This window comes from Rattus rattus, chromosome 4 (genome assembly GCF_011064425.1).
Source record: "Rattus rattus isolate New Zealand chromosome 4, Rrattus_CSIRO_v1, whole genome shotgun sequence".
Lineage (NCBI taxonomy): Eukaryota > Metazoa > Chordata > Mammalia > Rodentia > Muridae > Rattus > Rattus rattus.
This window is the reverse complement of record NC_046157.1, coordinates 113,728,643-113,749,485: the sequence shown is the minus strand read 5'-3', so window position 1 is coordinate 113,749,485 and position 20,843 is coordinate 113,728,643. Positions and strand designations below refer to the sequence as shown.

General features: G+C 45.8%; 1 protein-coding gene across 4 annotated transcripts in view; it reads left to right on the top strand.

The window, feature by feature from the left end:
- Nucleotides 1-18,673: 18,673 nt before the first annotated feature.
- Nucleotides 18,674-20,843, top strand: part of Mgat4a (alpha-1,3-mannosyl-glycoprotein 4-beta-N-acetylglucosaminyltransferase A) — an 89,259-nt gene continuing 87,089 nt past the window's right edge. For all 4 annotated transcript variants that reach the window (XM_032900951.1, XM_032900948.1, XM_032900949.1 and 1 more), the window contains exon 1: nucleotides 18,674-19,041. In XM_032900951.1, coding sequence (XP_032756842.1) covers nucleotides 18,948-19,041 — 94 coding nt within the window. In that variant the 5' untranslated portion in view covers nucleotides 18,674-18,947. The remainder of the gene's footprint in view (nucleotides 19,042-20,843) is intronic.

Sequence of the window (20,843 nt, the reverse complement as noted above, 5' to 3'; positions counted from 1 at the left end):
CTGACATCCGGATTCTATCCCCAGAGTTGTAGGAGAAACCAACTCCTGCTAATTATCTTCTCTCTCTCTCTCTCTCCTCCTCTCTCTCTCTCTCTCTCTCCTCTCTCTCTCTCCTCCTCTCCTCTCCTCCCTCCTCCCTCCACCCACCCACCCCTCTCTCTCATTTAAAAACAGCAGTAATATAGGGAGTAGTGAGGGCAGCTAAAATGGAAATCCTAACGGGCTGCCCATCTGCGGGGGAACCAACTATGGTATCAACAAGCACAGCTTTGTTTGTTTGCAGACAGGGTCTTACATCCCAAGCTGGTCTCTAGTTTTCTATGTAGCTGAGGAGGATATTAACCTGTGGGTCCTCCTGCCTTTTCCTCTGCGGCGCTGGGATCACAGGCACGACACCTGTACCCATCGTATACAGTGCACGTTAAACATTCCACTACCTGAGCCACAGCCCAGCGTAGTCCCCTCTTCCTGACCCTTCAACTGTCTCCTCTCTTCAGATGAAAACCAGAGAAGGGCCAGTACTTCAGCCAAGGAAAGAAAACACAGGTTCCCTCTCCCACCTAACCGCCATACAGGGGGTGGGAGAAGTAGACGGGAGGTACTCCTTGTACCCTGTGTCCTTGACAGGCCGCCTTGTTGCTTTTAGCTGACACTGCTCTTCTCAATTAGCTCCTATGGAGTTGATGGATAAGGTAAGAGTGATTAAGCTCCGTTTTGCTCCATCTCTCTCCTGTCTCTTCATCCTTCTTTTGAAAATTTTGACAAGCTATTTCTTTTTCTTTTTCTTTTTGAATTATTTTTATTGGTTTTGGCTTTGCTATGCTGAGGATTGCACCAGGGGCCCTCGTGGACGCCAAGCAAGCACTCTGTCCCCGATGGGCACACTCTCCTTTCTCTTAAGGTCTGATGCTCATTTCCGAGCAGCAATGATGTGTCTCTTAACAGTCTGGCCCTGCCGTGGCCTTGCTGAAGTCATCCTCCTCCTGAATGCCTTCACGTAGTCTCTGCTCTCATCTGGAATGCAGCCATCAGCCTGACCCTGGGCTTGGCATCTCTAAAGCCTTCTTTTGCCTTCTCCTGTTCTCTGGCCCCTCTGCAGCCTGACTGAGGATTCATGGGCTCCTGCTCCCAGGACCCACCCTCCCTCTATCTCCTGACCCCTATTGTGCCAGTGTCACCAGGAGACTCTCCTGAGCCACAGCTCTGAGCAGCTCATTCTCAAAAGAGCCAAGTGACTTCTCAGCATGAAGTACCCAAATTCCTGAGTTAGGGACAACAGTTCTCCACTCCAGAAAGCAGAACCACAATTCCAACTGCCCGGGCCCCAGGCCCCAGGCCCCAGGCCCCAGGCCCTACGGGACTCTGGATCTTGGGCCCTGGGCCCCAGACCCCACCACGCCCCAGACCTCACTGGACCCCCCGACCAAGGGCCCCGGGCCTGAGACCCCAGGCCCCAGACCCCACCTGACCTCAGACCCCAGCCCCCACTGGGACCCAGACCCCACTGGGACCCAGACCCCACTGGGACCCAAACCCTAGATGCTAGATCCCAGACCCCAGACCCCAGATCCTGGGCCCCAGACCCCACCAGGCCCCAGATCCCGCTGGACCCAGGACCATGGGCTCCAGGCCCCAGACTCCATTGGACTCAGGATCATGGGACCCAGGCCATAGACCCCAGGCCCCATACCCCACCAAACCTCAGAACCCAGTCCCCACCGAGCCCAGACCCCAGATCCTGGACCTTGGACTCCAGACCCTGGACCTCGAACCCCAGACCCCGGACCTGGGCCCCTGGCCCTGAGCCCCGGGCCTTGGCCCTCTTCCATCTCTTTCTCTGCTCTTACCCTGCACCTCAGGCATAATTCGGAGCCATATTAGCTGTGTGCATAAGCACACGGAAGCTGGTCAGTAAATATTTGTCAAACAGGAAGGAATACTCCATATAATCAAAGAGTAATTCCTAAATATTTGTTCTCAGCTGAGGCCAAGACAGCAGCTTTTCCTCCTGTGTTTGGAAGATGGAGGGAACAGGCTTTTGCGGTATTAACGGTGCTCACGGTGGGAAGGAGACCTTATTTTGCTACATGTTTTAGTCAGTTTTCTGCCCAAGGCGTCAGATTATTTTGTTGCTGAGCCAGGGTCTCTCACAGGCCTAGGCTCACTGGCTGGCTAGCAAGCCTGGGGACCTGCCTGTCTCTGCCTCCCCAGTGCTGGGATCATAAAAATTTACTACCATACAACATTTCTTTCCCTTTTTGATACTCTTTTGTGTGTGCATGCGTGTGTGTGTGTGTGTGTGTGTCTGTGTCTGTGTCGGTGTGTGTCTGTGTGCATTCGTGCATGTGTATGTGCATGCATGCATGTTTGTGCATTTGTGTTTGTGCATTTGTGTGTGTGCATGCATGTGTATGTGTGCGTGTGTGTGTGTCTGTGTGCATTCGTCCATGTGTGTGTGCATGCATGTTTGTGCATGTTTGTGCATTTGTGTTTGTGTGTGTATGCATGTGCATTTGTGTTTGTGTGTGCGTGTGTGTGTGTGTGCGTGTGTGTGTGCATTCGTGCATGTGTGTGTGCATGCATGCATGTTTGTGCATTTGTGTTTGTGTGTGTATGCATGTGTATGTGTATGTGTGTGTGCAGTGCGTGTGTGTGTGTGTGTGTGTGTGTGTGTGTGTGTGCTATGTACACATTCATGTTCATGTCTTAGCAAGACAGCCTCAGGTGTCAGTCCTTACCTTCCTCCTTGGGCCTCTTCTTGTTCATTGCCTCAGATGCCAGGCTAGCTCACTGGTGGGCTCTAGGGAGTTCCGCCTCCTGTCCTGTCTCCACCTCTCATCTTGATGTAGGAGCCATGGGATTAGATTGTAGCTGTGCTACTGTGCCCTGCTTTATCTGAGGCTGGGAATTTAAACTCAGGTTCTCGGGCTTGCCTGGCGTAGCACTTTGCCCACTGAACCTTCCCCCAAGACTGGTGTAATGAAGCAAAACGTAAGACTCATTAGGCAGTCAGGGCTCTGCACACTGTAGGATTTTCTAACAACTCAGTTCTCATCTGGGGCAAATTCTTTGGGGCGCTTTCCCAATACAATTTTAATTTATTTTTCTTAAGTAAAGTATTTTTCTCCTTCACACCTTGCTCAGTTATCTTAAGTAATTCTCATGTGTGTGGGTGTGTGTTTCTCTTTATAAAGGTATGCTGACAAATCCATAGTCTTCTAGAAGTTTTGGAGTCCAGTTCCTTAATGTCTCTGAACGTTGCCTAGGCAACGTCATAGTGGCACATGAGATAGGATTCAGGTTAGAAAATTATAAACATGATGACAAAACAAAGCAAAAAAAACAAAAAACAAAAAACAAAAAACAAAAAATCCAAATCTCTATCAGTGCCTGTGGTTCAGGTGAAGGCTGAAATGGAAGAGAGTTTGTCGTGGTAACAGATGATATCATACCTAGACTGTCAGTAAGAGGCTTGGAACAGAAACGCCATGACGCCAATGATCAGAACCAGGTCATTTTGGTCCTCCGTGGGACAGCGTTAGATTCTGTGCCGATAAACATCACATTGTTCAAAGCAGGCTTAAAGGTCGTTGCGAACGTAACCACTCTGCTTTCTCCTCCTTCACACCTTGCTCAGTTATCTTAAGTTTGAGATTCAAAATGAAGTGTCATCGACCTAAGCACAGTGACGCACGTCTTTAATCTACGCGCTCAGGAGGCTGAGGCAAGAGAATCATGAGTTCTAGGCCAGCCTGGGCCTAGACATAGTGAGACACAAAGATAACCCAGGATGCTTGTAAGCCTGCAGTTCTAGAATGCTCTGTTCGCATGTGAACACATGCATGTGTTGTGTCTTCCACAAAAACCTATCAGGTGCTGCTCAGAAAATGGGTACACTTCCTCAGCTCCCAACACCCCCTGTGTTTTCCAGAACACTCTTATGATGCATGTTAAGAAGAGCATGTACACAGTAGGACTGTCCTGCAGACTTGAGGACTAGTTCAAATCTGCTGGGCCCTTGTCTGTGGCAGCAGACACTCCCGGTGCCCCACAGTGACCGTTCCTGGAGAAGCTCCAGCTCCTCCCTGTGCGTTGACTTCTCTGTCTCTGCATCTTCTCTAGCTGCTGCTTCTCTGCTTAGACAGACCGCTTCCTTCTGCTGTCTTCTCTGCCCTTGGCTTCTATGTGGCTTGCACCTTGCCTCTGCCTACTCCAACCTGTGTGTTCCTGCTTCTGTTCTGACAGCGAAGGAGACTGCATGGCTCACTTCAAAGGCCTCCAGAGAGGACTTTAATGAGTTCCATTGGCCTCCGCCCTTTGCAGTCATCTCACTGGATAGGAGCTGAATGTTAACAGCCCAGTGGGCTACGTGTCTGCCTGTCTTTGCGACAGAGAAACCAGGATTACAAAAGGGATTCTGATCATCTGGATTCAATTTGATTAATTCTGAGGAAAACGACACTTAATAAATTTGCATGTTTTGTGTGCAAAACCTTCAGATAGCATAGGCGCATAGGGGGGAAGCCAGAGGAACAAAATGTTCTTTGTAAAGAGTATGGAGCAACAGAGGTGGACTGCTGGAAGATGGCCCAAAGTTAGGAACCAGCCCGAGGCTCCGTGGTAAAGGGCTAGTAACGTTGGCAAGTCCCCATAGGCTGGTGAATGCATCTTTCACAAAGTTGCTCTCCTGTTTGTAGCCTGAGAGGGACTAACTTCTCAGCCCCAGGCAGGATCTGAGCAGCGCATCTTCATCCTGTCCCTTTGAAGAATGGGTGTAGCTCATGTGTACAAAGTTCTTTTTTTTTAGATGCACCTCAGTTTTCCCTCAGAGTTCACAACTGAAGTGACGTGACATTTTTTTTTACATGAACATTAGAACTTTAGTCATGTAAAGGCAGGCCTTTGTTCTCATTTATCTGATCTTATGCTTTGTGATAGTAAATTTAGACCCTGTCAGATCTGGAGAAGAAAGTCAAACTAATGAGCAAATGTTTACATAGTATGTTTAGGAAAGATACAGATTTGGACAAAATAAGACCCAGGTTTTCGTTTTTTGTTTTTGTTTTTTTCATTCAGGTAAAATTATTATAGCAGTTTTTAAGCTGGTATCAGTGACAGGAGACATCCTTTATTCAATTTATTGTACATACATACATGCATACATACATCACATGCATGTACATATAGGTATTGTTCTTTATCTGTTATGGGAATATATTTACCTTGGAGTATTTTTTTTTGTATAATCCTGTCAGTCTGATCAGAAATCTTCAGTGCTCTCCTCTATGGCTACCTTGTAAACTCTCCTACCCTGCACTCATGTTTCCCATGATGCCTCTCTTCATGACCTCAGCTGAGTCATTCTGGCCAGGTGCTGGGATCAATGAGGATGTGCTGCCCACTTTGTGACGAGGTGTACACGTAGCTTCTTCCCCTGACCAAATCCTACTCATGTCCTTCCAGGCTCAGACCCAGCCTTTCCTCTTCCAAGTGGTTCTCATTAATTCACTCATCAACCCTCTGAAAAGCCTAGTGAGTGTCTAGTGAATGAGGTGACCTCTGCCCTCAAGAGGGAGCTGCTTAAAGACCCAGGCAGCAAGTTGGCAACTCGGTACATGGAGCTGCGCATGCGCTGCTCAATAAAAAGAAAATGTTGCTCTGGTACATCATGGGGGCTTGTGGTGGGAGTGATCCTGAGGGACTGGCTCTCCTTCAACCCTTTCAACAACTGAAATGAGGCTCTCCTGTTTGTCCCTTCTTCAACCTTCCGGTAGCACCCCAGTTTGGAAAGTCAGAACATGAGAAACATGAAGTGGTAGACACCTCTCCCGAGCTTGGGTGGGGGAGGGGTTAGTGTTCAAGCCCAGCTTTGAAGACTGTCAGCGAATGAAGGTGGCAGAGTTGGGACAGAGACTGAGTGGGTCAGGAGCACCGTGCCCCTCTGTGGAAGTGAGGGCGTGGTTCTACTGAGGGACCTATATAGAACGAGGCTCTAGTGATGGAGGCAGGAGATGAGCAGGAGTTTTTCAGGGTTCCTCCAACCACAATGTGAACTCACGGAGGGTTTCCATAACGTCTCAGACTTTAGTGTCTTGCAAACAGTGGGTCATAGGATGAGGGTTTGATAGAGAATCCTTGGAGTGCCTCAGTGGTGATAGCTGTCCTGAGAGAGACAAGGCACCTCTTTTAGGAGCACTGCGCATAATAGAGGCCTATTTTGAATCTATCTGAGTCCTGCTGAGCTGGAAGATCAGAGGAGCAGGCAGTTTGCCAGTCCTCAGTTTCCAGGACAGACTTCTGCTTTACCTTGAAAGAAAGCCAAGCCTGCTTCTTTAACCTGCTTACTTATCTAGTCTCCCACGCTGCCTTTCTAACACCTGTCCTATGATGCTGGAGTTGTCCGCGGTGGAGGGGGACGAAGAGTTGCGGTTGGCTGGTAACATTTCCTGGCCTCCATCGCCAGATGGCTTTTTCAGTTAAGATCTACAAGGAGCCATGGCGGGGGGCTCAGAAGGCAGAGGAAAGAGAGATGCTTCCTGCTCCTGCCTCCCTCTGCAGGTGTGGTTGCTGGCAACAGCTGTAAGAACACTGGGCAGTTCCTGTCTCCAGCTGTGTAGCTGGCTCTGGCCTTCCCACCCAACCCCAACAGTTCTCTAGGAGTACCCAGCAGATGCCAGCCCGAGGGCCTGGAGGCCCCTCTCCCTTCCTCTTTGCTCCTTTCTTTCAGCGCTTCATTTTCCCAGCCTCCTCAGCACCATGACATGCAGAGCCCATTGCGAGTTCCTTTTGTACAAAACACCTCCAATAGAACCGGGGTGTGGTGGCACACATCAGCCTGGGTTCTTCCCCCTCTTCTTCCCTGTCCTGTCCCTCCCCTGCTTCTTACTTTCCCCTTTCACCTGTTTTCCTCTTCCCTTCTTCCTCTCCCTCTGTTTCTTCTCTTTCTTTCTCCCCTTTCCCTACACTTCCTCCTCTTTCTGGCTAGATTCGTATAGACTCGCACATACTGGAGGATGCTCTGCAATGAATGAAAAATTAGCATAGTTTCAGTAGCCCAGATCCCTGTTTATCCTTACTGATAGCCACAGTTCCGAGTATACTAGATGATTGAGGGTTTTGATCTTGTCTGAAATGTGTTGACGGAGTAGAAGAGAGTTGCATTGCTCTGCTTGGTTTTATGCACAGTGAGATTTCAGATGCACAAACTCAGAGAGGAATAAAAAGAAGTGGGGGAAAGGAAGACATCCCAACGTCACTTTAATTTTCTCCTATTCAAGACTCATCCATCATGCTTTCTGAATACACATGGAGTATCATAAAATGAGTCAGCCTTAATGAGGTGGCTAACTCTCTTAGAGAACTGCCTTTCTGCAGCCATCTTGGCAACAGAATCTTTGGCTGACACAAAGTATCACTCTGCTGTCCTAAACCCCAGGCACCCTGCAACTATGTTGTGGTGATTCTCTTTTTAGAGGTTTCTCAACAATAGTTTAGCAGTATCTTGTATACTTTATATAAACACGGTTTGTTCAGCCCTGAAGTATGGCACCGTCTTCTTATGGTGTTGTGAGGGAGACACCCAGTCTGTCTTTTGTCCGAACAATAAGCTTTGGTAATGGGAACTGGAGTGGGAATATGAGGTGTCTTTGAAAGGGACCATTGGTGAGCAAAGATGTGGGGAGGGAGAGTAAGAATCAGAAGCAAGAATAACAACCTTGCGGGGTTGGGGATTTGGCTCAGCGGTAGAGCGCTTGCCTAGGAAGCGCAAGGCCCGGGGTTCGGTCCCCAGCTCCGAAAAGGAAAGAAAAAAAAAAAAAAAAAAGAATAACAACCTTGTGTGGTGTCTCATTTGGATGGACCTTAATGTGCACGTAGACTGTTAAATGTTGTCCTGTGTAGTTTTTGTGTCGAGTTGACACCGTTAGAGTGCTCTGGAAAGAGGAATATCAATTGAGAAAATGCCCCGGAAGAAGACTAGCCTACAGGGAAGGAAGCCTGTGTTGAATTTTCCTGATTAAAGATTGATGTGAGAGGACCCAGCACCCAGGGAGCAGTGACATCCCTAGGCAGGTGAGCGCACCATAAGGGGCAAATCAGTAAGCAGCACCTCTCCAAGGTTCTGCCTCAGGTCTTGCCTCCTGGTTACTGTTTGGTCTTCCTACCCTGACTTCCCTTAAAGCAGAAATAAACCCTTTCTTTTCAAGTTGCTTTTGATCATGATGTTTTATCATAACAATGGAGACTTTAAGACAAATATGGTGGTCGGTCCCATTTATCACCTCTTTCAATCCCTCTGGTTTGCATGTCCTGTCTGATTATATAATAGGGGTTTGCGAACTTTTATCTTAAAATATTCTACAGCTGCCTGGTATGTCAGTACCCACATGGGTGGCTGAGGCAGGCACATCTCTGTTAGTTCAAGGACAGGCTGGTCTGCATAGAAAGTCCCAGACCAGCTAGGGCTTGTGAATCTAGCTTCTCTCTCTCTCTCTCTCTCTCTCTCTCTCTCTCTCTCTCTCTCTCTCTCTCTCTCTCTCTCTCTCTCTCCTGTATGCGCACTCACTCGCATGTGCCATATATGTTCTACAAATAAGAAAGTATTAATCGAACCACTCTTTCAGTACTGGGGTTTGAACCCTGGTCCTCATCCACTCTAGGCAAGCACTCAACCATTGAGCTACATGTCCAGCCCTTTATTTTATTGTTTGTTTTGAAACAGGGTCATGTTAAGTTTCATAGACTAGTCTTGAATTCACTTTGTAGCCCAGACAGGCCTTGAACTTGTGATCCTTCTGCTTAACTCCCTTGGGTATCTAGGATTACAGATGTCCCAGGTGGTGCCAAGGCCACCAAGATTGTCACTACTTAAATTTTTCCACTTGAAACTCACTTTCCCCTTAGAAATCTATATACAACACTGTGTATATAAATTTAGGAAATATAAGTCAAACATTTACTGACAACAAGTTATAAAAAATTTAGTTTATAACATTTTTTGCTAGACATATATTTTCAACATTAACTAAAGACAAAAGCAAACTCGCACACTAATAAATGGACACGATTGTTCATTTTTACATAAAGAATAAATCTTGGCTGGATATTTGATGGTACATCTTCAATGCTTTTCACAGTTGGTTGATATTTTGATTTTATAATCACTAATATTGAGAACTGGTTTGCATAAACACATAGTACAAAATGGCATAAGGAAGTTTAGAGCCATCTCAGAAATTGTTGGAAATTCTGTCCTAATCCCCAGCCAAAATTCATGTAATGATTTTTCAGTGAAATTCAAGTCAGCAACTCAAGTAGCAAATTTTTGTTTTTGTTGTTGTTTTGAGACAGGGTTGGCCTGGCACTCAAAGATTTCTGCCTGCCTCTGCCTCAAAGAATGCTGGGTTAAGTAGAATTGAAGTTGAGCCATGCCTGCCTCAAGTAGCAAGTTTTAAAATCAAACATTTGAACCCAATATAGATTAAAGATATACTAATTTAATGCTTACACACTGAGGAACAGCAGGAGGTAGATATTAAATGCTATTGTTTTCCATAATCAAAGCATCATGTTTCCATAAAGCAGACAACTTAGTATGTGCAATTTGTTGGAAGGCATGGCATACAGTAGTCTCATGTTGGAGTTGAGGTGTTATAGGTATTGTGTGGGCAATGGCATACTAAGTACAAAGTACAGATGTGTGTATTCAGAAACAAGGCTGCAGTGTGCAATGTGTGCAGCATGTGTAACTCATGTAAATGTGTGTAATGTAATATTTGTAACATGTGTAATGCATGTTATGTGACATGTAATGTGTATAATGTGTGTTATATCTGTAACATTTAAATGTGTTTAACATGTTATATACATGTAATGTAATGTGTATAACATGTAGTGTGTATAACATGTAGTGTGTATAACATGTGGAGTGTGTAACATGTGTAATCCATGTAATGTGTGCAATGAATGTAACATGCGTGATTGTGTACATGTGTAACATATGTAATGTGTATAACATGTAATGTGTGTGACATGTGTGATGTGTGTAACATGTGTGATGTGTGTAATGTGTGTAACATGGATAATGTGTATAACGTGTATAATGTGTACAGTGCATGTAATGCATGTAACATGTGTAACATGTATAGCAAGCATAATGTGTGTAATGTGTGTAACATGTGTAATGTTTAACGTGTGTAACGTGTGATGTGTGTAACACGTGTAACACGTGTAATGTGTGTGACACATGTAATGTGTGTAACATGTATAATGTGGACAGGTACCATCACAAACACTTTAGATTCACCACATGTTTCATTTTGAATTAACATTTGCTCTTCATATGTTCAAAAACCTCATCCAGTTACCAGATTTTTCGCAACCTCAATATTCAGTTCTGTGACACCGTTTAGACCACAGGGGGAGAAGTGGACCAGCTATAGACAAGAGTAGCATCTCGGTGTCTCCTGACTAAACCAAGGGCTTCCCTGCATACACACACTACTTGAGAGAGCCAAGGAGAATCTCCAGATGTGATGCCTCTTGAAGCCCTCATATCCAACACAGGTTCAATCCAGGACCCCAGGATTACATTTATAACCAAGTGCAAGTCATACAAGTCTGATTGCTTACTCGGGGAAGGACAGGGTGGGGAGAGAAAAAAAAAACCAAAATGAAACCTGGCAATCTTGTGCTTGACTTCTTGGAAACTGATTAATGCACTCGCCGCCAAAAATCATCAAAGAGATAAAAGGAAAAGATTTGTTTCCTGTGTGTAGTCTGCTTTTAGCTTGAATGTCACTTCCAGGGAGCCCAAGAATCTGATTAATGGCCTTCGACTCTCACTGCCCAGCTCCTGTGCTTTGCCGAAAAGTCCTGTGGTTTAATTACTTATCTAAGTCTCTCACTAGTCTGTGAGACTCCATGGGGAGGCACCAGCTGTCTCTGTAACCATGGGTCTTGGGGGGGTTGGAGGGGGCTCATGGGAGAGTGAACATGTGTGTGTAAAGAACAGGCATAGCTTGACAGCTTTATTGGGGACAGTTAATAGCAGTAGTTCTCGACCTGTGGGTTGTAGCCTCTCTGGAGTTGAGTGACCCTTTCACCAGAGTCACCCATCAGAAAACACAGCTATATACATCATGTTCCTTTTTTAAAAATTATTTTATGTATATGAGTACACTGTCGCTGTCTTCAAGCACACCAGAAGAGAGCATCAGATCCTGTCAGAGATGGTTGTGAGCCACCATGTGGTTGCTGGGAATTGAACTCAGGACCTCTGGAAGAGCAGTCAGTGCTCTTAACAACTGAGCCATCTCTCCAGCCCCTACATTATGGTTCTTAACAGTAGCAAAATTATAGTTATGAAGTAGTGACTGAAATAATTTTCTGGTTGGTAGTCATCACAACATGAAGAACTGTATTAAAGGGTTGCGGCATTAGAAAGGTTGAGAACTGCTGGGCTACAGAATGGTGGTGACATTATAGGCTGACCTTCTCGGCTCTGGCTTTACTGATAGTGTGAAGGTAAAGAGAGAAACCACAGAATTAAAAACTGCTATGAAGAGGCAGCAGGAGAGCGGGGCAAATGTCATGGAAGAGATTTAAAAACAAAACAGAATTTGATCAGACTCAGGATTTGAACTAACTGCCTTTGATTGCTAATTAAGGAGATCATGGTGCTGGATGTTTTTTGTTTTGTTTTGAGACAGAGTCTCATAGGTCAAACTGGTCTCAAACTTGCTGAGTTATTGAGACTGGCCTTGAACTTGTAATTCTCCTGCCCCAGTGTCCTGAGTACTCGGATTATAGATATGGGCCACCATGCCCAGCAATTAAAGCAATCTTTAATACCCAACCCCCAGTTAATCATTTTCCAAGAAATGGGAACACAGGACGGGCAGTTGTTTTCCACTGTGTCTCCCTTCATGCACTAATAATCAAACTTACATCATTCATGAGAGGCTATTAAAGTGTAGTTAAGCGGATAGCCTTGGCCATAGTTGGCAAAAATTCAAGATTGTGAATGTCCCAAGATCGAGAGGAATCACAGATTCGAACTCCCACATAGCAGGCATATTTCACACCCTCCCAGTTTCTTAGCTCAACCAACTGAACACCACAGCTTCCTCTCAGCCATGTGAGTAGGGACAAGTTTAATCGTGGCAGGCCCTCCACAGTTTCTTAGAAAAGCTGTCCTTCTGCCAGATGAAAGGCAAGGGAGCTCTTAATGGCTCAGCCTTTAAAGGCACGTGCTGTGCTGTCGAGCCTGACCACCTGAGTTCAATCCCTAGTTCCCTACAGCTCTGACTCCCGTGAGTAGCCCTCTGCCCTCTGCGTGAGTGCCGTGGCACACCTGTGACCCCGCACTAAATAAATGTACAGAAAAATGTTATAAAAGGTCTTCATCTCGTGGATGTTTATTGCTTCTTTTCACTTCCGATGTTCCCCCGTTTACAGAGACTAGAGAGACCACCTGAATATGTACTATTCCTGAATGTACCACTCCAGTCTGTATCCACATTACACCTTTTCCTTTTTCTCTTCATATCTGACCTTTGTCTCTGCTTAGAAAATGTCTGCAAACACTCTCATTCCCTTCCTTTACCAGGAGAAAAAAAAATAGAGAGGATGGAAATAGGTCTTTTTAATATTCATTCAGTCATCCAAAAGCTTGTGGATTGCTAAAGATGCAAATGGAGACAGAGTACTAGAAGGCTCCGAATCAAGGAGAATCGGGTTTAATCGCTGGGAGTTGCCTAATAACCATTTGGAAATCCCTGGTTTCTCTCTGTAAAACACTGGGACATCAGAAGAATGACTGGCTGGCTGTGTTGCTCACTCTTTTAGCTGACCCTAAAAAAACATTGCTCAAGGGCTGTTTCTTTCCTGTCGAATATTTTCTTCCATGAGGCCATGAACTGATCTGACATCCAGAATAGCAGAAAGGTAGCAAGGCCTGCTATGTCTATGCTGACAGGAGAATTAGCAATTCAACCCAACCGTGTTTCAGACACTGTGTCTGGTAGGGGATCCATTTATATTGCTTGTGTCCATTTTGAGATCTATTGCTGGGTTGCTATGTTTTAGGCACAGTTATGCAGGGGATTTAGCTCCATTTCCCCCACAGCAGAAAGCATAGCTGTCATTGGATCTATCATTTTTCTCATACCCAGGTGGTGCAGAGCAGGGGAAAGAGGGAGACTATGAGCCTCTTTTTGGATTTTTAAAACAGCTTGGGAATGATGGAGAGAAATCTCACCACAGGAGAGCTGAGAAAACTATAAATATAATAGCTAATTATTAAACACTCATTTTGAGGCAAAAATAAAGGTCCCCCCAAAAAAAACCCCCCAAAATCCCTCACTCTGATGTTGCATTCTAGAGTTTTCTGTTTTTGAATTACTGACTTTTGATACAGGTCTTTATTACCCTGGGGTTTGCCAGGAACAAGTCTGTCTCCTAGTTCTTTGATTTCTTGTAAATTTTTACAGGGTTGTTGGGAGGACAGTGGTTAACAGTGAGGACAAACACATTTCTTATCTTATTAGCTGTGTAATCATAGGTAAACTCTTTAACCTTTGAGCTCGAGTATGAGAAATGGGGATTAACATATGATAAGCAATTAGAGATCTTAATACCTGCCCGGCTCGATATCTAACAGATAATGTATACAGGACTAGTTAATTATTAGCAGCCCCAAATGGACAGGCCACTCACATCTTGATGTCCATCCATTTCGAGCTGAAGCCAGCTTTAAACTTTAAGAAATGATAATCCGACATGTGCTCGAGAGAGAAGGGAAGACTAAACGGCATAATAGAAAAATCGGGGGACATTAGCACTGCATATTTGTTGCTTTGGTCCTCCCTGCATCTCTGCCTCCTCCTAGGAGCTGGAGGATAACGATGTTCCTCTCTGATGCTGGTAGTGTAATGCTTGGAACAGCGAGCCTTGGGAGCTACGGTTGGATTAGAGCCAGGACCTGTCACCGCGGCTGGACTGCCAGGAGATGGGACCCAGAGCTAGGAGGAAAGGCCATGGTGGCCAGGTTGTGCGCTGAGGGCTCACTGGGGCCTTTGTTGCTTCCCCAGGTTTCCTGCGCTCAGGCCAGAGGGTATGAGCCAGATGTGGCGGATGCGCTCCAGCCTCGGCCGCGACACCGATGCAGGGGGAAAGGGCTGGAGAGAAATATATAGGCTGCTTCATTGGGCCGCTGAGTGACAGGAGGGCCGGCCACTGGCAGCGGCGGCGGGGCGCTTGGGGAAGTGGTGGCCAATGGCTGGCGGCGACTGGGGCGGGGTCTGGGTAGGGGCTGTCCCTGGCGAGGGCGGGGCGGGGCGCGCGGCCGGCGGCGGCGGAGGCGGCTCCAGCAGCGTCGCCGGCGGCCGCGGTAGAAGCGCCCTGGCCTGCGGCAGGTGAGGAGCGCGGGGCGCCGGGCAGGGAGCGGCCAGGCGGAATACGGCGGGGTCTGCGGAGCACCCACCTGCTGGCAGCGGAACCCGGGCATCCGGAGGTCTGCGTCCGATCGCGCGCGCGCGGGCCCTGGGAACGGGGAGCGGGGCGCGGGCCGGGCGCCCTCCGCGCCTCGCCGCCGCCGCAGCCCCTCCGTGCTGCGCTCCCTCCCGGTGGCGGGCCTGGAGCCTCGGGCGGTCCGGGAGCACCGGGAAAGTGCAGTGTGGTGTGCGCGTGCAGCGGGGTCAAGAGTTGCGGGCAGGACCCCGCGGCTGGAGGGCTGGGGAGCTGCAGGGCTGGCGGTGGCGCCACCGCGGGGCAGGTAGGGCGGGGGCCACTTGCCTGCGGGGGACTAAGATGTGTCGGAGGTACGGAGGAGCGAGCCCCGGACTCCTCCCAGGCCTGGGTTTCCTCCATCTCCTGGAAGCCCGGGGTGGGACCCCTCCCTGACTCCAGGTGGGGTCTTGGCCCCCTCCAGGTATGCCAGGTGATGTCTGGAAGGCTGGGTGTTAAGTGGTGACAGTGGAGCACTTCCGAGCCCGCCTTTAATTCTCTAAGCGTTGTGATCTCAGGAGCGGGTTCCACCGCTTACATTGGGAATTAGGAAATAGCAGTAGATAGTGTGTTATCTCCTTCGAGACTGCCATCTATTTTGCTGTTGTGCCTTTTGCTGCCTGACAAATTGTTTGGTAAAAGATAAAGAGTGACATGGTTGTTCACTTGAATGTAAAAAAAAAAAATCTAAATTTAGAATCATGTAACATGCGCTCAGTGCTTCAGGCTCCTTTCTCTTTCAAATGCTAAAAGAATAGTTTTACTAACAGATTATGGTGACATAGGTCCCTTTAACCCCTAAGTGCACATCGTAATGTATACTTGACCATGAAATTATGTAAGCTGCATAAAAGAAATATTTATGTTCTCTAAGTGGAAAGTGCATGAGTTTTCCATAATTGCGGTTTATAAAGTTGTGTAGGCTTACGTCATGGTGTTCATTGATCTGGGGTGTCATGAATCGTGCCTCTTATTCTTCTTTCAGGCACCCCTGTTTTGTCTGTGGGTTGCTGATTAAGGACTCTACCAAATGCTAACCAAAGTGTTCTTAGCCATGGAACATATGGGATATTTCAGAGAACACTTTAAAAACTTAATAATAAAAAACCTCAGTAATGTAAGAATTAAGATGCAAGGTTGTTAAATCTTTTAGCAAAACAGATTCCTCATCCTGAGGTCTGGAGTTGAAAGTGTCTTTTGGAGGATGGAGGAATGGCTAGTAATAATGTAGCCTTTTTTTTTTTTTTTTTTTTTTTTGTCTAAAGACTTGGTTCTGTCAATTGATAACCCAGGACAGTCTTACTGTAACGGTGGTATATAAGTGTTTGCATATGTGGCTTAGGATACAAATGTAGGTCACCTGTGTCTAATGAGCCAGCCTCGTAGCTGCCTGGGGTGGTTTAAAGGTCCATGGCTTATTCTATTTCCTCCGCTCTGGAGATTTCATTCACATGTGCTTCACGATGAAGCTTCGTTTGGAAACCCAAGCTGCATTCCGGTGGAGGATAACACTCCTCTTTCTTTTGAGATGTCAGCACTTATTAGTAGAATTCATTCTATCTATCTTCTCTAAACCGGAGTTTACTTAACTTCTTAGGTCCAGTATTTAATATTCCATATGCTTTTTAGGTATTATGGATGGTTAATCTAGAGCATTTATACATTTATATAGGCTTCATTTGTATTTAATAAGACAACTTTCCTTTTATTTTGTTTTTGTGGCATGGGCGACCACTGCCTAGCTTAATAAAAACTTTATTTTTTTTAAACATTTATTTATTTACTGTGTATACATTGGTCTGCCTTTATGTATCCCTGCAGGCCAGAAGAGGGCATCGGATCCCATTACAGATGGTTGTGAGCCACCATATGGTTGCTGGGAATTGAACTCAGGATCTCTAGAAGAGCAGCCAATGCTCTTAACTGCTGAGCCATCTCCCCAACCCCATTAATAAATAAAAGCTTTTAAATTATCATTTTTAAGTGGATTCTGCATATCTCTGCCTCCCGATTTATGTCAGCTGGATATTTATTCTAATATTTATTCTACTGCCCCCTCCCCCAACAAAAATCCTATCTGAAGAAAAAATGTGACTACATTATATAAGGACAGAAAGTGAAAGCCACGTTTGCATAATGTCATGCCAGGCTTACAAATCCCAGGTTACAGTTTACTGAGATAGTGCCCCTGTCCTTATAGCCAGAAGTCACTGTCGAGTGTTTTATTGGGTTAATAGGTGAGGTATTTGGTGGAATTTAAAATTATTGGATTTTGTTTCCCCAGTGAGGATTTTGGCTGTAGGCAGTCAACATGGGCGCAGTTGTGATAAAGTTAACCATGGGAGGTGAATGAATTAGGGCTTAGCCACTTGGAGAACCACTTTGGAATGCACTGTGCTCAGGTAGTCACAAGTGATGCAGTGGAATGCAGCCCTTCTAGAATGTTGCATGGAAATGAGAGATCCTGGCCAGAGAAACTAACAGGCATGCTTTGTTGGGGACTCAGGAGGGATGGATTAGCCAAAGGCTGCAGGAAGTGAGGAATTTGTTTAGAGTTGCATGGTTGGACTGTGAAATTTTTCTGTTCATTCTGTAGTTCATACCACAACAGGCTTGGGCTTACTGCAGAAAAGAAAACATTTTTTTTTTAAACGTAATAAATCTTGAAAATGTATGTTTTCTGTTGAGCCAAATTAACACTCAGAAAGGCTCTCTAGTCTCAGCTGAGTGGCTGACCATCTCCTGCAGCTTCTCCCTTCTGCTGTGGTGTAATTGGTCAAACTGTGGGACAAAAGGCCGTGGAAAGGAATTCCACCAGGCTGTATTAACACGCACCTTTAATCCGAGCACTTTGGGAAGCAGAGGCAGGGAGAGCTCTGTGAGTTTGAGGCTAGCCTGGTGGACAGAGTGGGTTCCAAGACAGCCAGAGCTACCCAGTGAAACCCTGGCTCGAAAAACAAACAGAAAAAGAACTTAAACTTGGAAGCTATTGAAACTGGGGTTTCTCACTGAGTTTACCTCCTTGTGTATAAAATAGGGTTGGTAGCCCTGTAAGGATTTAGTGAAGGTTTAAGTCATGCAACGGGCTCAGAATGAAGGGGGGGGGAAAGCCAGTAAAATACAGTGACTACCCTTGCTGTCACTCTTTGTCATTTATCCCTGTGTGGTCTTCCTTGGCTACTGGGATTCCCAGTAATTCCCAGTGCTAGAAATAGCTGAGGTTGTAGTTTGTGAATTGCCTGCAAATGGCTGCTTTAATCAGGCGTGCCCTTCCACTGAGAGATGTGTCTCTTGGGTTCGATAGTTGTTTTTGGAGGCACATTTAGTGTACCACAGGATGCGGTACCACCCTTTGATGCCACTAGACATCAATGCACATATCTGCCTGCCTGCCTGCCAAGCCCCGAGGGGTGAGACCGGTTACGTGTGGAGCGGCTGCATCTGCTGGCTTATTTTTCTTTTTGATACCGTTGATATTTATTGAAGACCTATCCTTGTGCTGGGCATTCTTAGCAACCACATGTCTTTCCAGTTCTTCAGAATTTTAGTCCGATGAATAGTGGTCCTCCTCATTTCTTGAGTGTAAGAACCCAATGGGATGATGGGCCTCTTCTGAATGCCTAAATATTTCCAGCTTTCTCTCTAAAACTTAAGATGAGGATAATGGCAGTCGTAAGCTTTTTGTGATTTGTGATATGTGGGACACCAGGGCCCATTGCTTTCTTATTTCATAGATGAAACTCGGAGGCGTGGATGAAAAGAGGCATGCTGGGGGCATTTAAGTTATGTCATAAGCCAGGGCTGGACATTCCCTTATTTTTATTTATTTTCTTAACCATTGCTTGCTGTTGTGCAGCTGAATAATAACTGGGAGCAGTGAAGCTCTAGGCTCAGTTGTTAGAGATCACTTTGGGAATCTGTGAGCCCCACAACTCCCTTTAAATGAGCAACCATAATTTTTTTATGTTTTCCACAGACAAAACCAGCCAGGAGGAAATACAGTTTGAAGCTTGTTTCCTTGGAGGAATTATAGTTCTGCTATTAAAAAAAAAATCATTTTAATATGGGGATGGTCTTCATAAGTACAGTTTAGCCTTGACAAAAGTCTGCCTCTGACACTGAATAATAAATGGAGAAACCTCTGTTTTGCATTATTTAGTTAGTTTTCCTTTCTCTTCTTTCCCTGACAGGAAGAAGAAAAAGAAACAGCAGCCCTTAGCCCTCAGCCTCTGAAAACCGCGAAGACAATCTGGAATAGCAATACCCACGCTTGCTTTGCTGCTTGACACCTTCTGCCCAGCATCTGAAGTGAACCTCAATCATCAATTGCTTTGTTTTTGGCCCGGGTCCAAGGCGTTCTGCCTTCTGTTGACTTGGGGCTGGAGAGAGACTGGTCTTGCTTGCTGTTGCCAACTTGTGAACCAGTGTGATGGTGAAATGAGATGAGGCTCCGAAATGGAACTGTGGCCACTGCGCTGGTGTTTGTCACGTCCTTCCTTACCCTGTCCTGGTATACCACATGGCAAAATGGGAAAGGTAAGGAGGAGGTCCCTGAACCACGGTGGTGACAGAGTGCACCCTGCCAGCAGGGGTGAGCCTGTGGAAATAGGTTGAGCCTGCAGGTGGGGCAGCGCACACCTCAGTCTTTGATCTGGCGGCCTCTTTTGATACAAAAATGAAACAGTTTTCTTAGATAGACCGGTGCAGACTTCTAACTTGGGCCGGTTTGTTTACAGTCTTCTAACTTGGGCTGGTTTGTTTCAGTATCTTATGACCACACTTTGGAAAGCTACATTGTTTAGCAAAGACTTTTTTTTTTGCCTTTTGCCTTTTTAAAAAACCAGTCATCACAATCAAAGCTTCAGTGTGCCAAACCAAAGTTTTGTAAGCCAAAAGTGTTATAGAAAACACTTAGAAGGGGGTGTTCAGGGCCTTCAGGAAACACATACTAGCTGAGGTCCTGACTTGGTAATGTGTAGCTAATGACTGGACCTGCACGCCTCAACAGATTGCTCCTTCAGTAACGAGGAGAAATTCTCATTGGAATATTAGAAGTTTCGTAAATTGTAATTGCGTGTAGACTCTAGAACTGTTGTATGTTGATCAGAATTGCTCAAAGGGGTGATGGTCTTTTGTTCTTTTTGTTTTGTTTCTTATTTTCTCTTTCTGGCACTGATTTAAGAAGCACTGATGGTAGGGAAAGGGGGAAGTGTTGGGGAGGGTGCATGGTCATCATTAGATCTGTGTTTATCACCTGGGGTATTTGAAGCTTGTCTTGTTGACATTGCCTTCCTCGCCCATGAAGATAATTGCTTTCCTGTGCATTTGTATCTATATACCTGTGTTAGTAATACATACCTCTCTGAGCATACATACTGTATACATTTGAATCGTAGCTACATGCATCTGCTCGTATACGATAAATAGAAGTAGAAGAGAAACATACTTAATGCTGTAGATAAGTCTTACATTTTTTCCTACTTTCTGTCTTTCTCTGAGTTGAGCTCTAGCCTAGGCACTGGAGAAATACAGGTGAAAATTTTGCCAAGGGCAAGTTCTTTGGGTATGCTTTTAAAGTCTCAACTTAAAATCCTTTTAGAAATACATTGTATTCATTTAGTTATTTTGCCTGTGTGCCACCTTGGCATAATTTGGATGTCAAGAAGTTAGTTTTCAGAAGTTGGCTCACTCTTTCCACCATTTTGGGTCCTGGGTATGGAACTCAGGGCATAGGCTTGTGGGCAATCACCCTAACTCACTGAGCCTTCTCGCTGGCTTGGTTTCAGTTCTTGATTGCACCTAATGAGGACATAATTAGAATAGTTCGAGTCAAAGAGATGATTGTTCTTGACATAAATAAAGCTAATGACTCACCGTTAAGAAAACTGACCATAACACAAGTACTTGGGGTTTTTCTTTTTCCTCTCAAGGACCTTACTTCTTGGGAGAGTTCTAGTAATACAGAAACTTGGCTCTCCCCAGTGAGTCCCAGCTTTGGACCTCGTTTCTTAGGTCTTAGCATTACTAGCAATTTTTCTTAAAGCTCCATTAATTACGATTTATGATTATATGATTATCTTTAGCACGGAGGGGAACTGGGATAGAAGAGGTGCCTTCACCTTGCAGTGCCGTGTGTAGTCAGGGCCCTCGACCATAGCCCTCCGAGCGGCTGTGCAGTCTTCCCCATGCTGGTTTTCTGCTTTGTTTTGCTCAGGCTCAGGGGTCTACCCAGGTCTTCTGTTTGCTTGCGTAAAGCCCCTGTGTTGATTGCTGCCGTCTGTGGCCACTCTAACTGTTGAGTGTTTGAATTCTTTCTAGTTCAGGCAGTGAGACAGCCT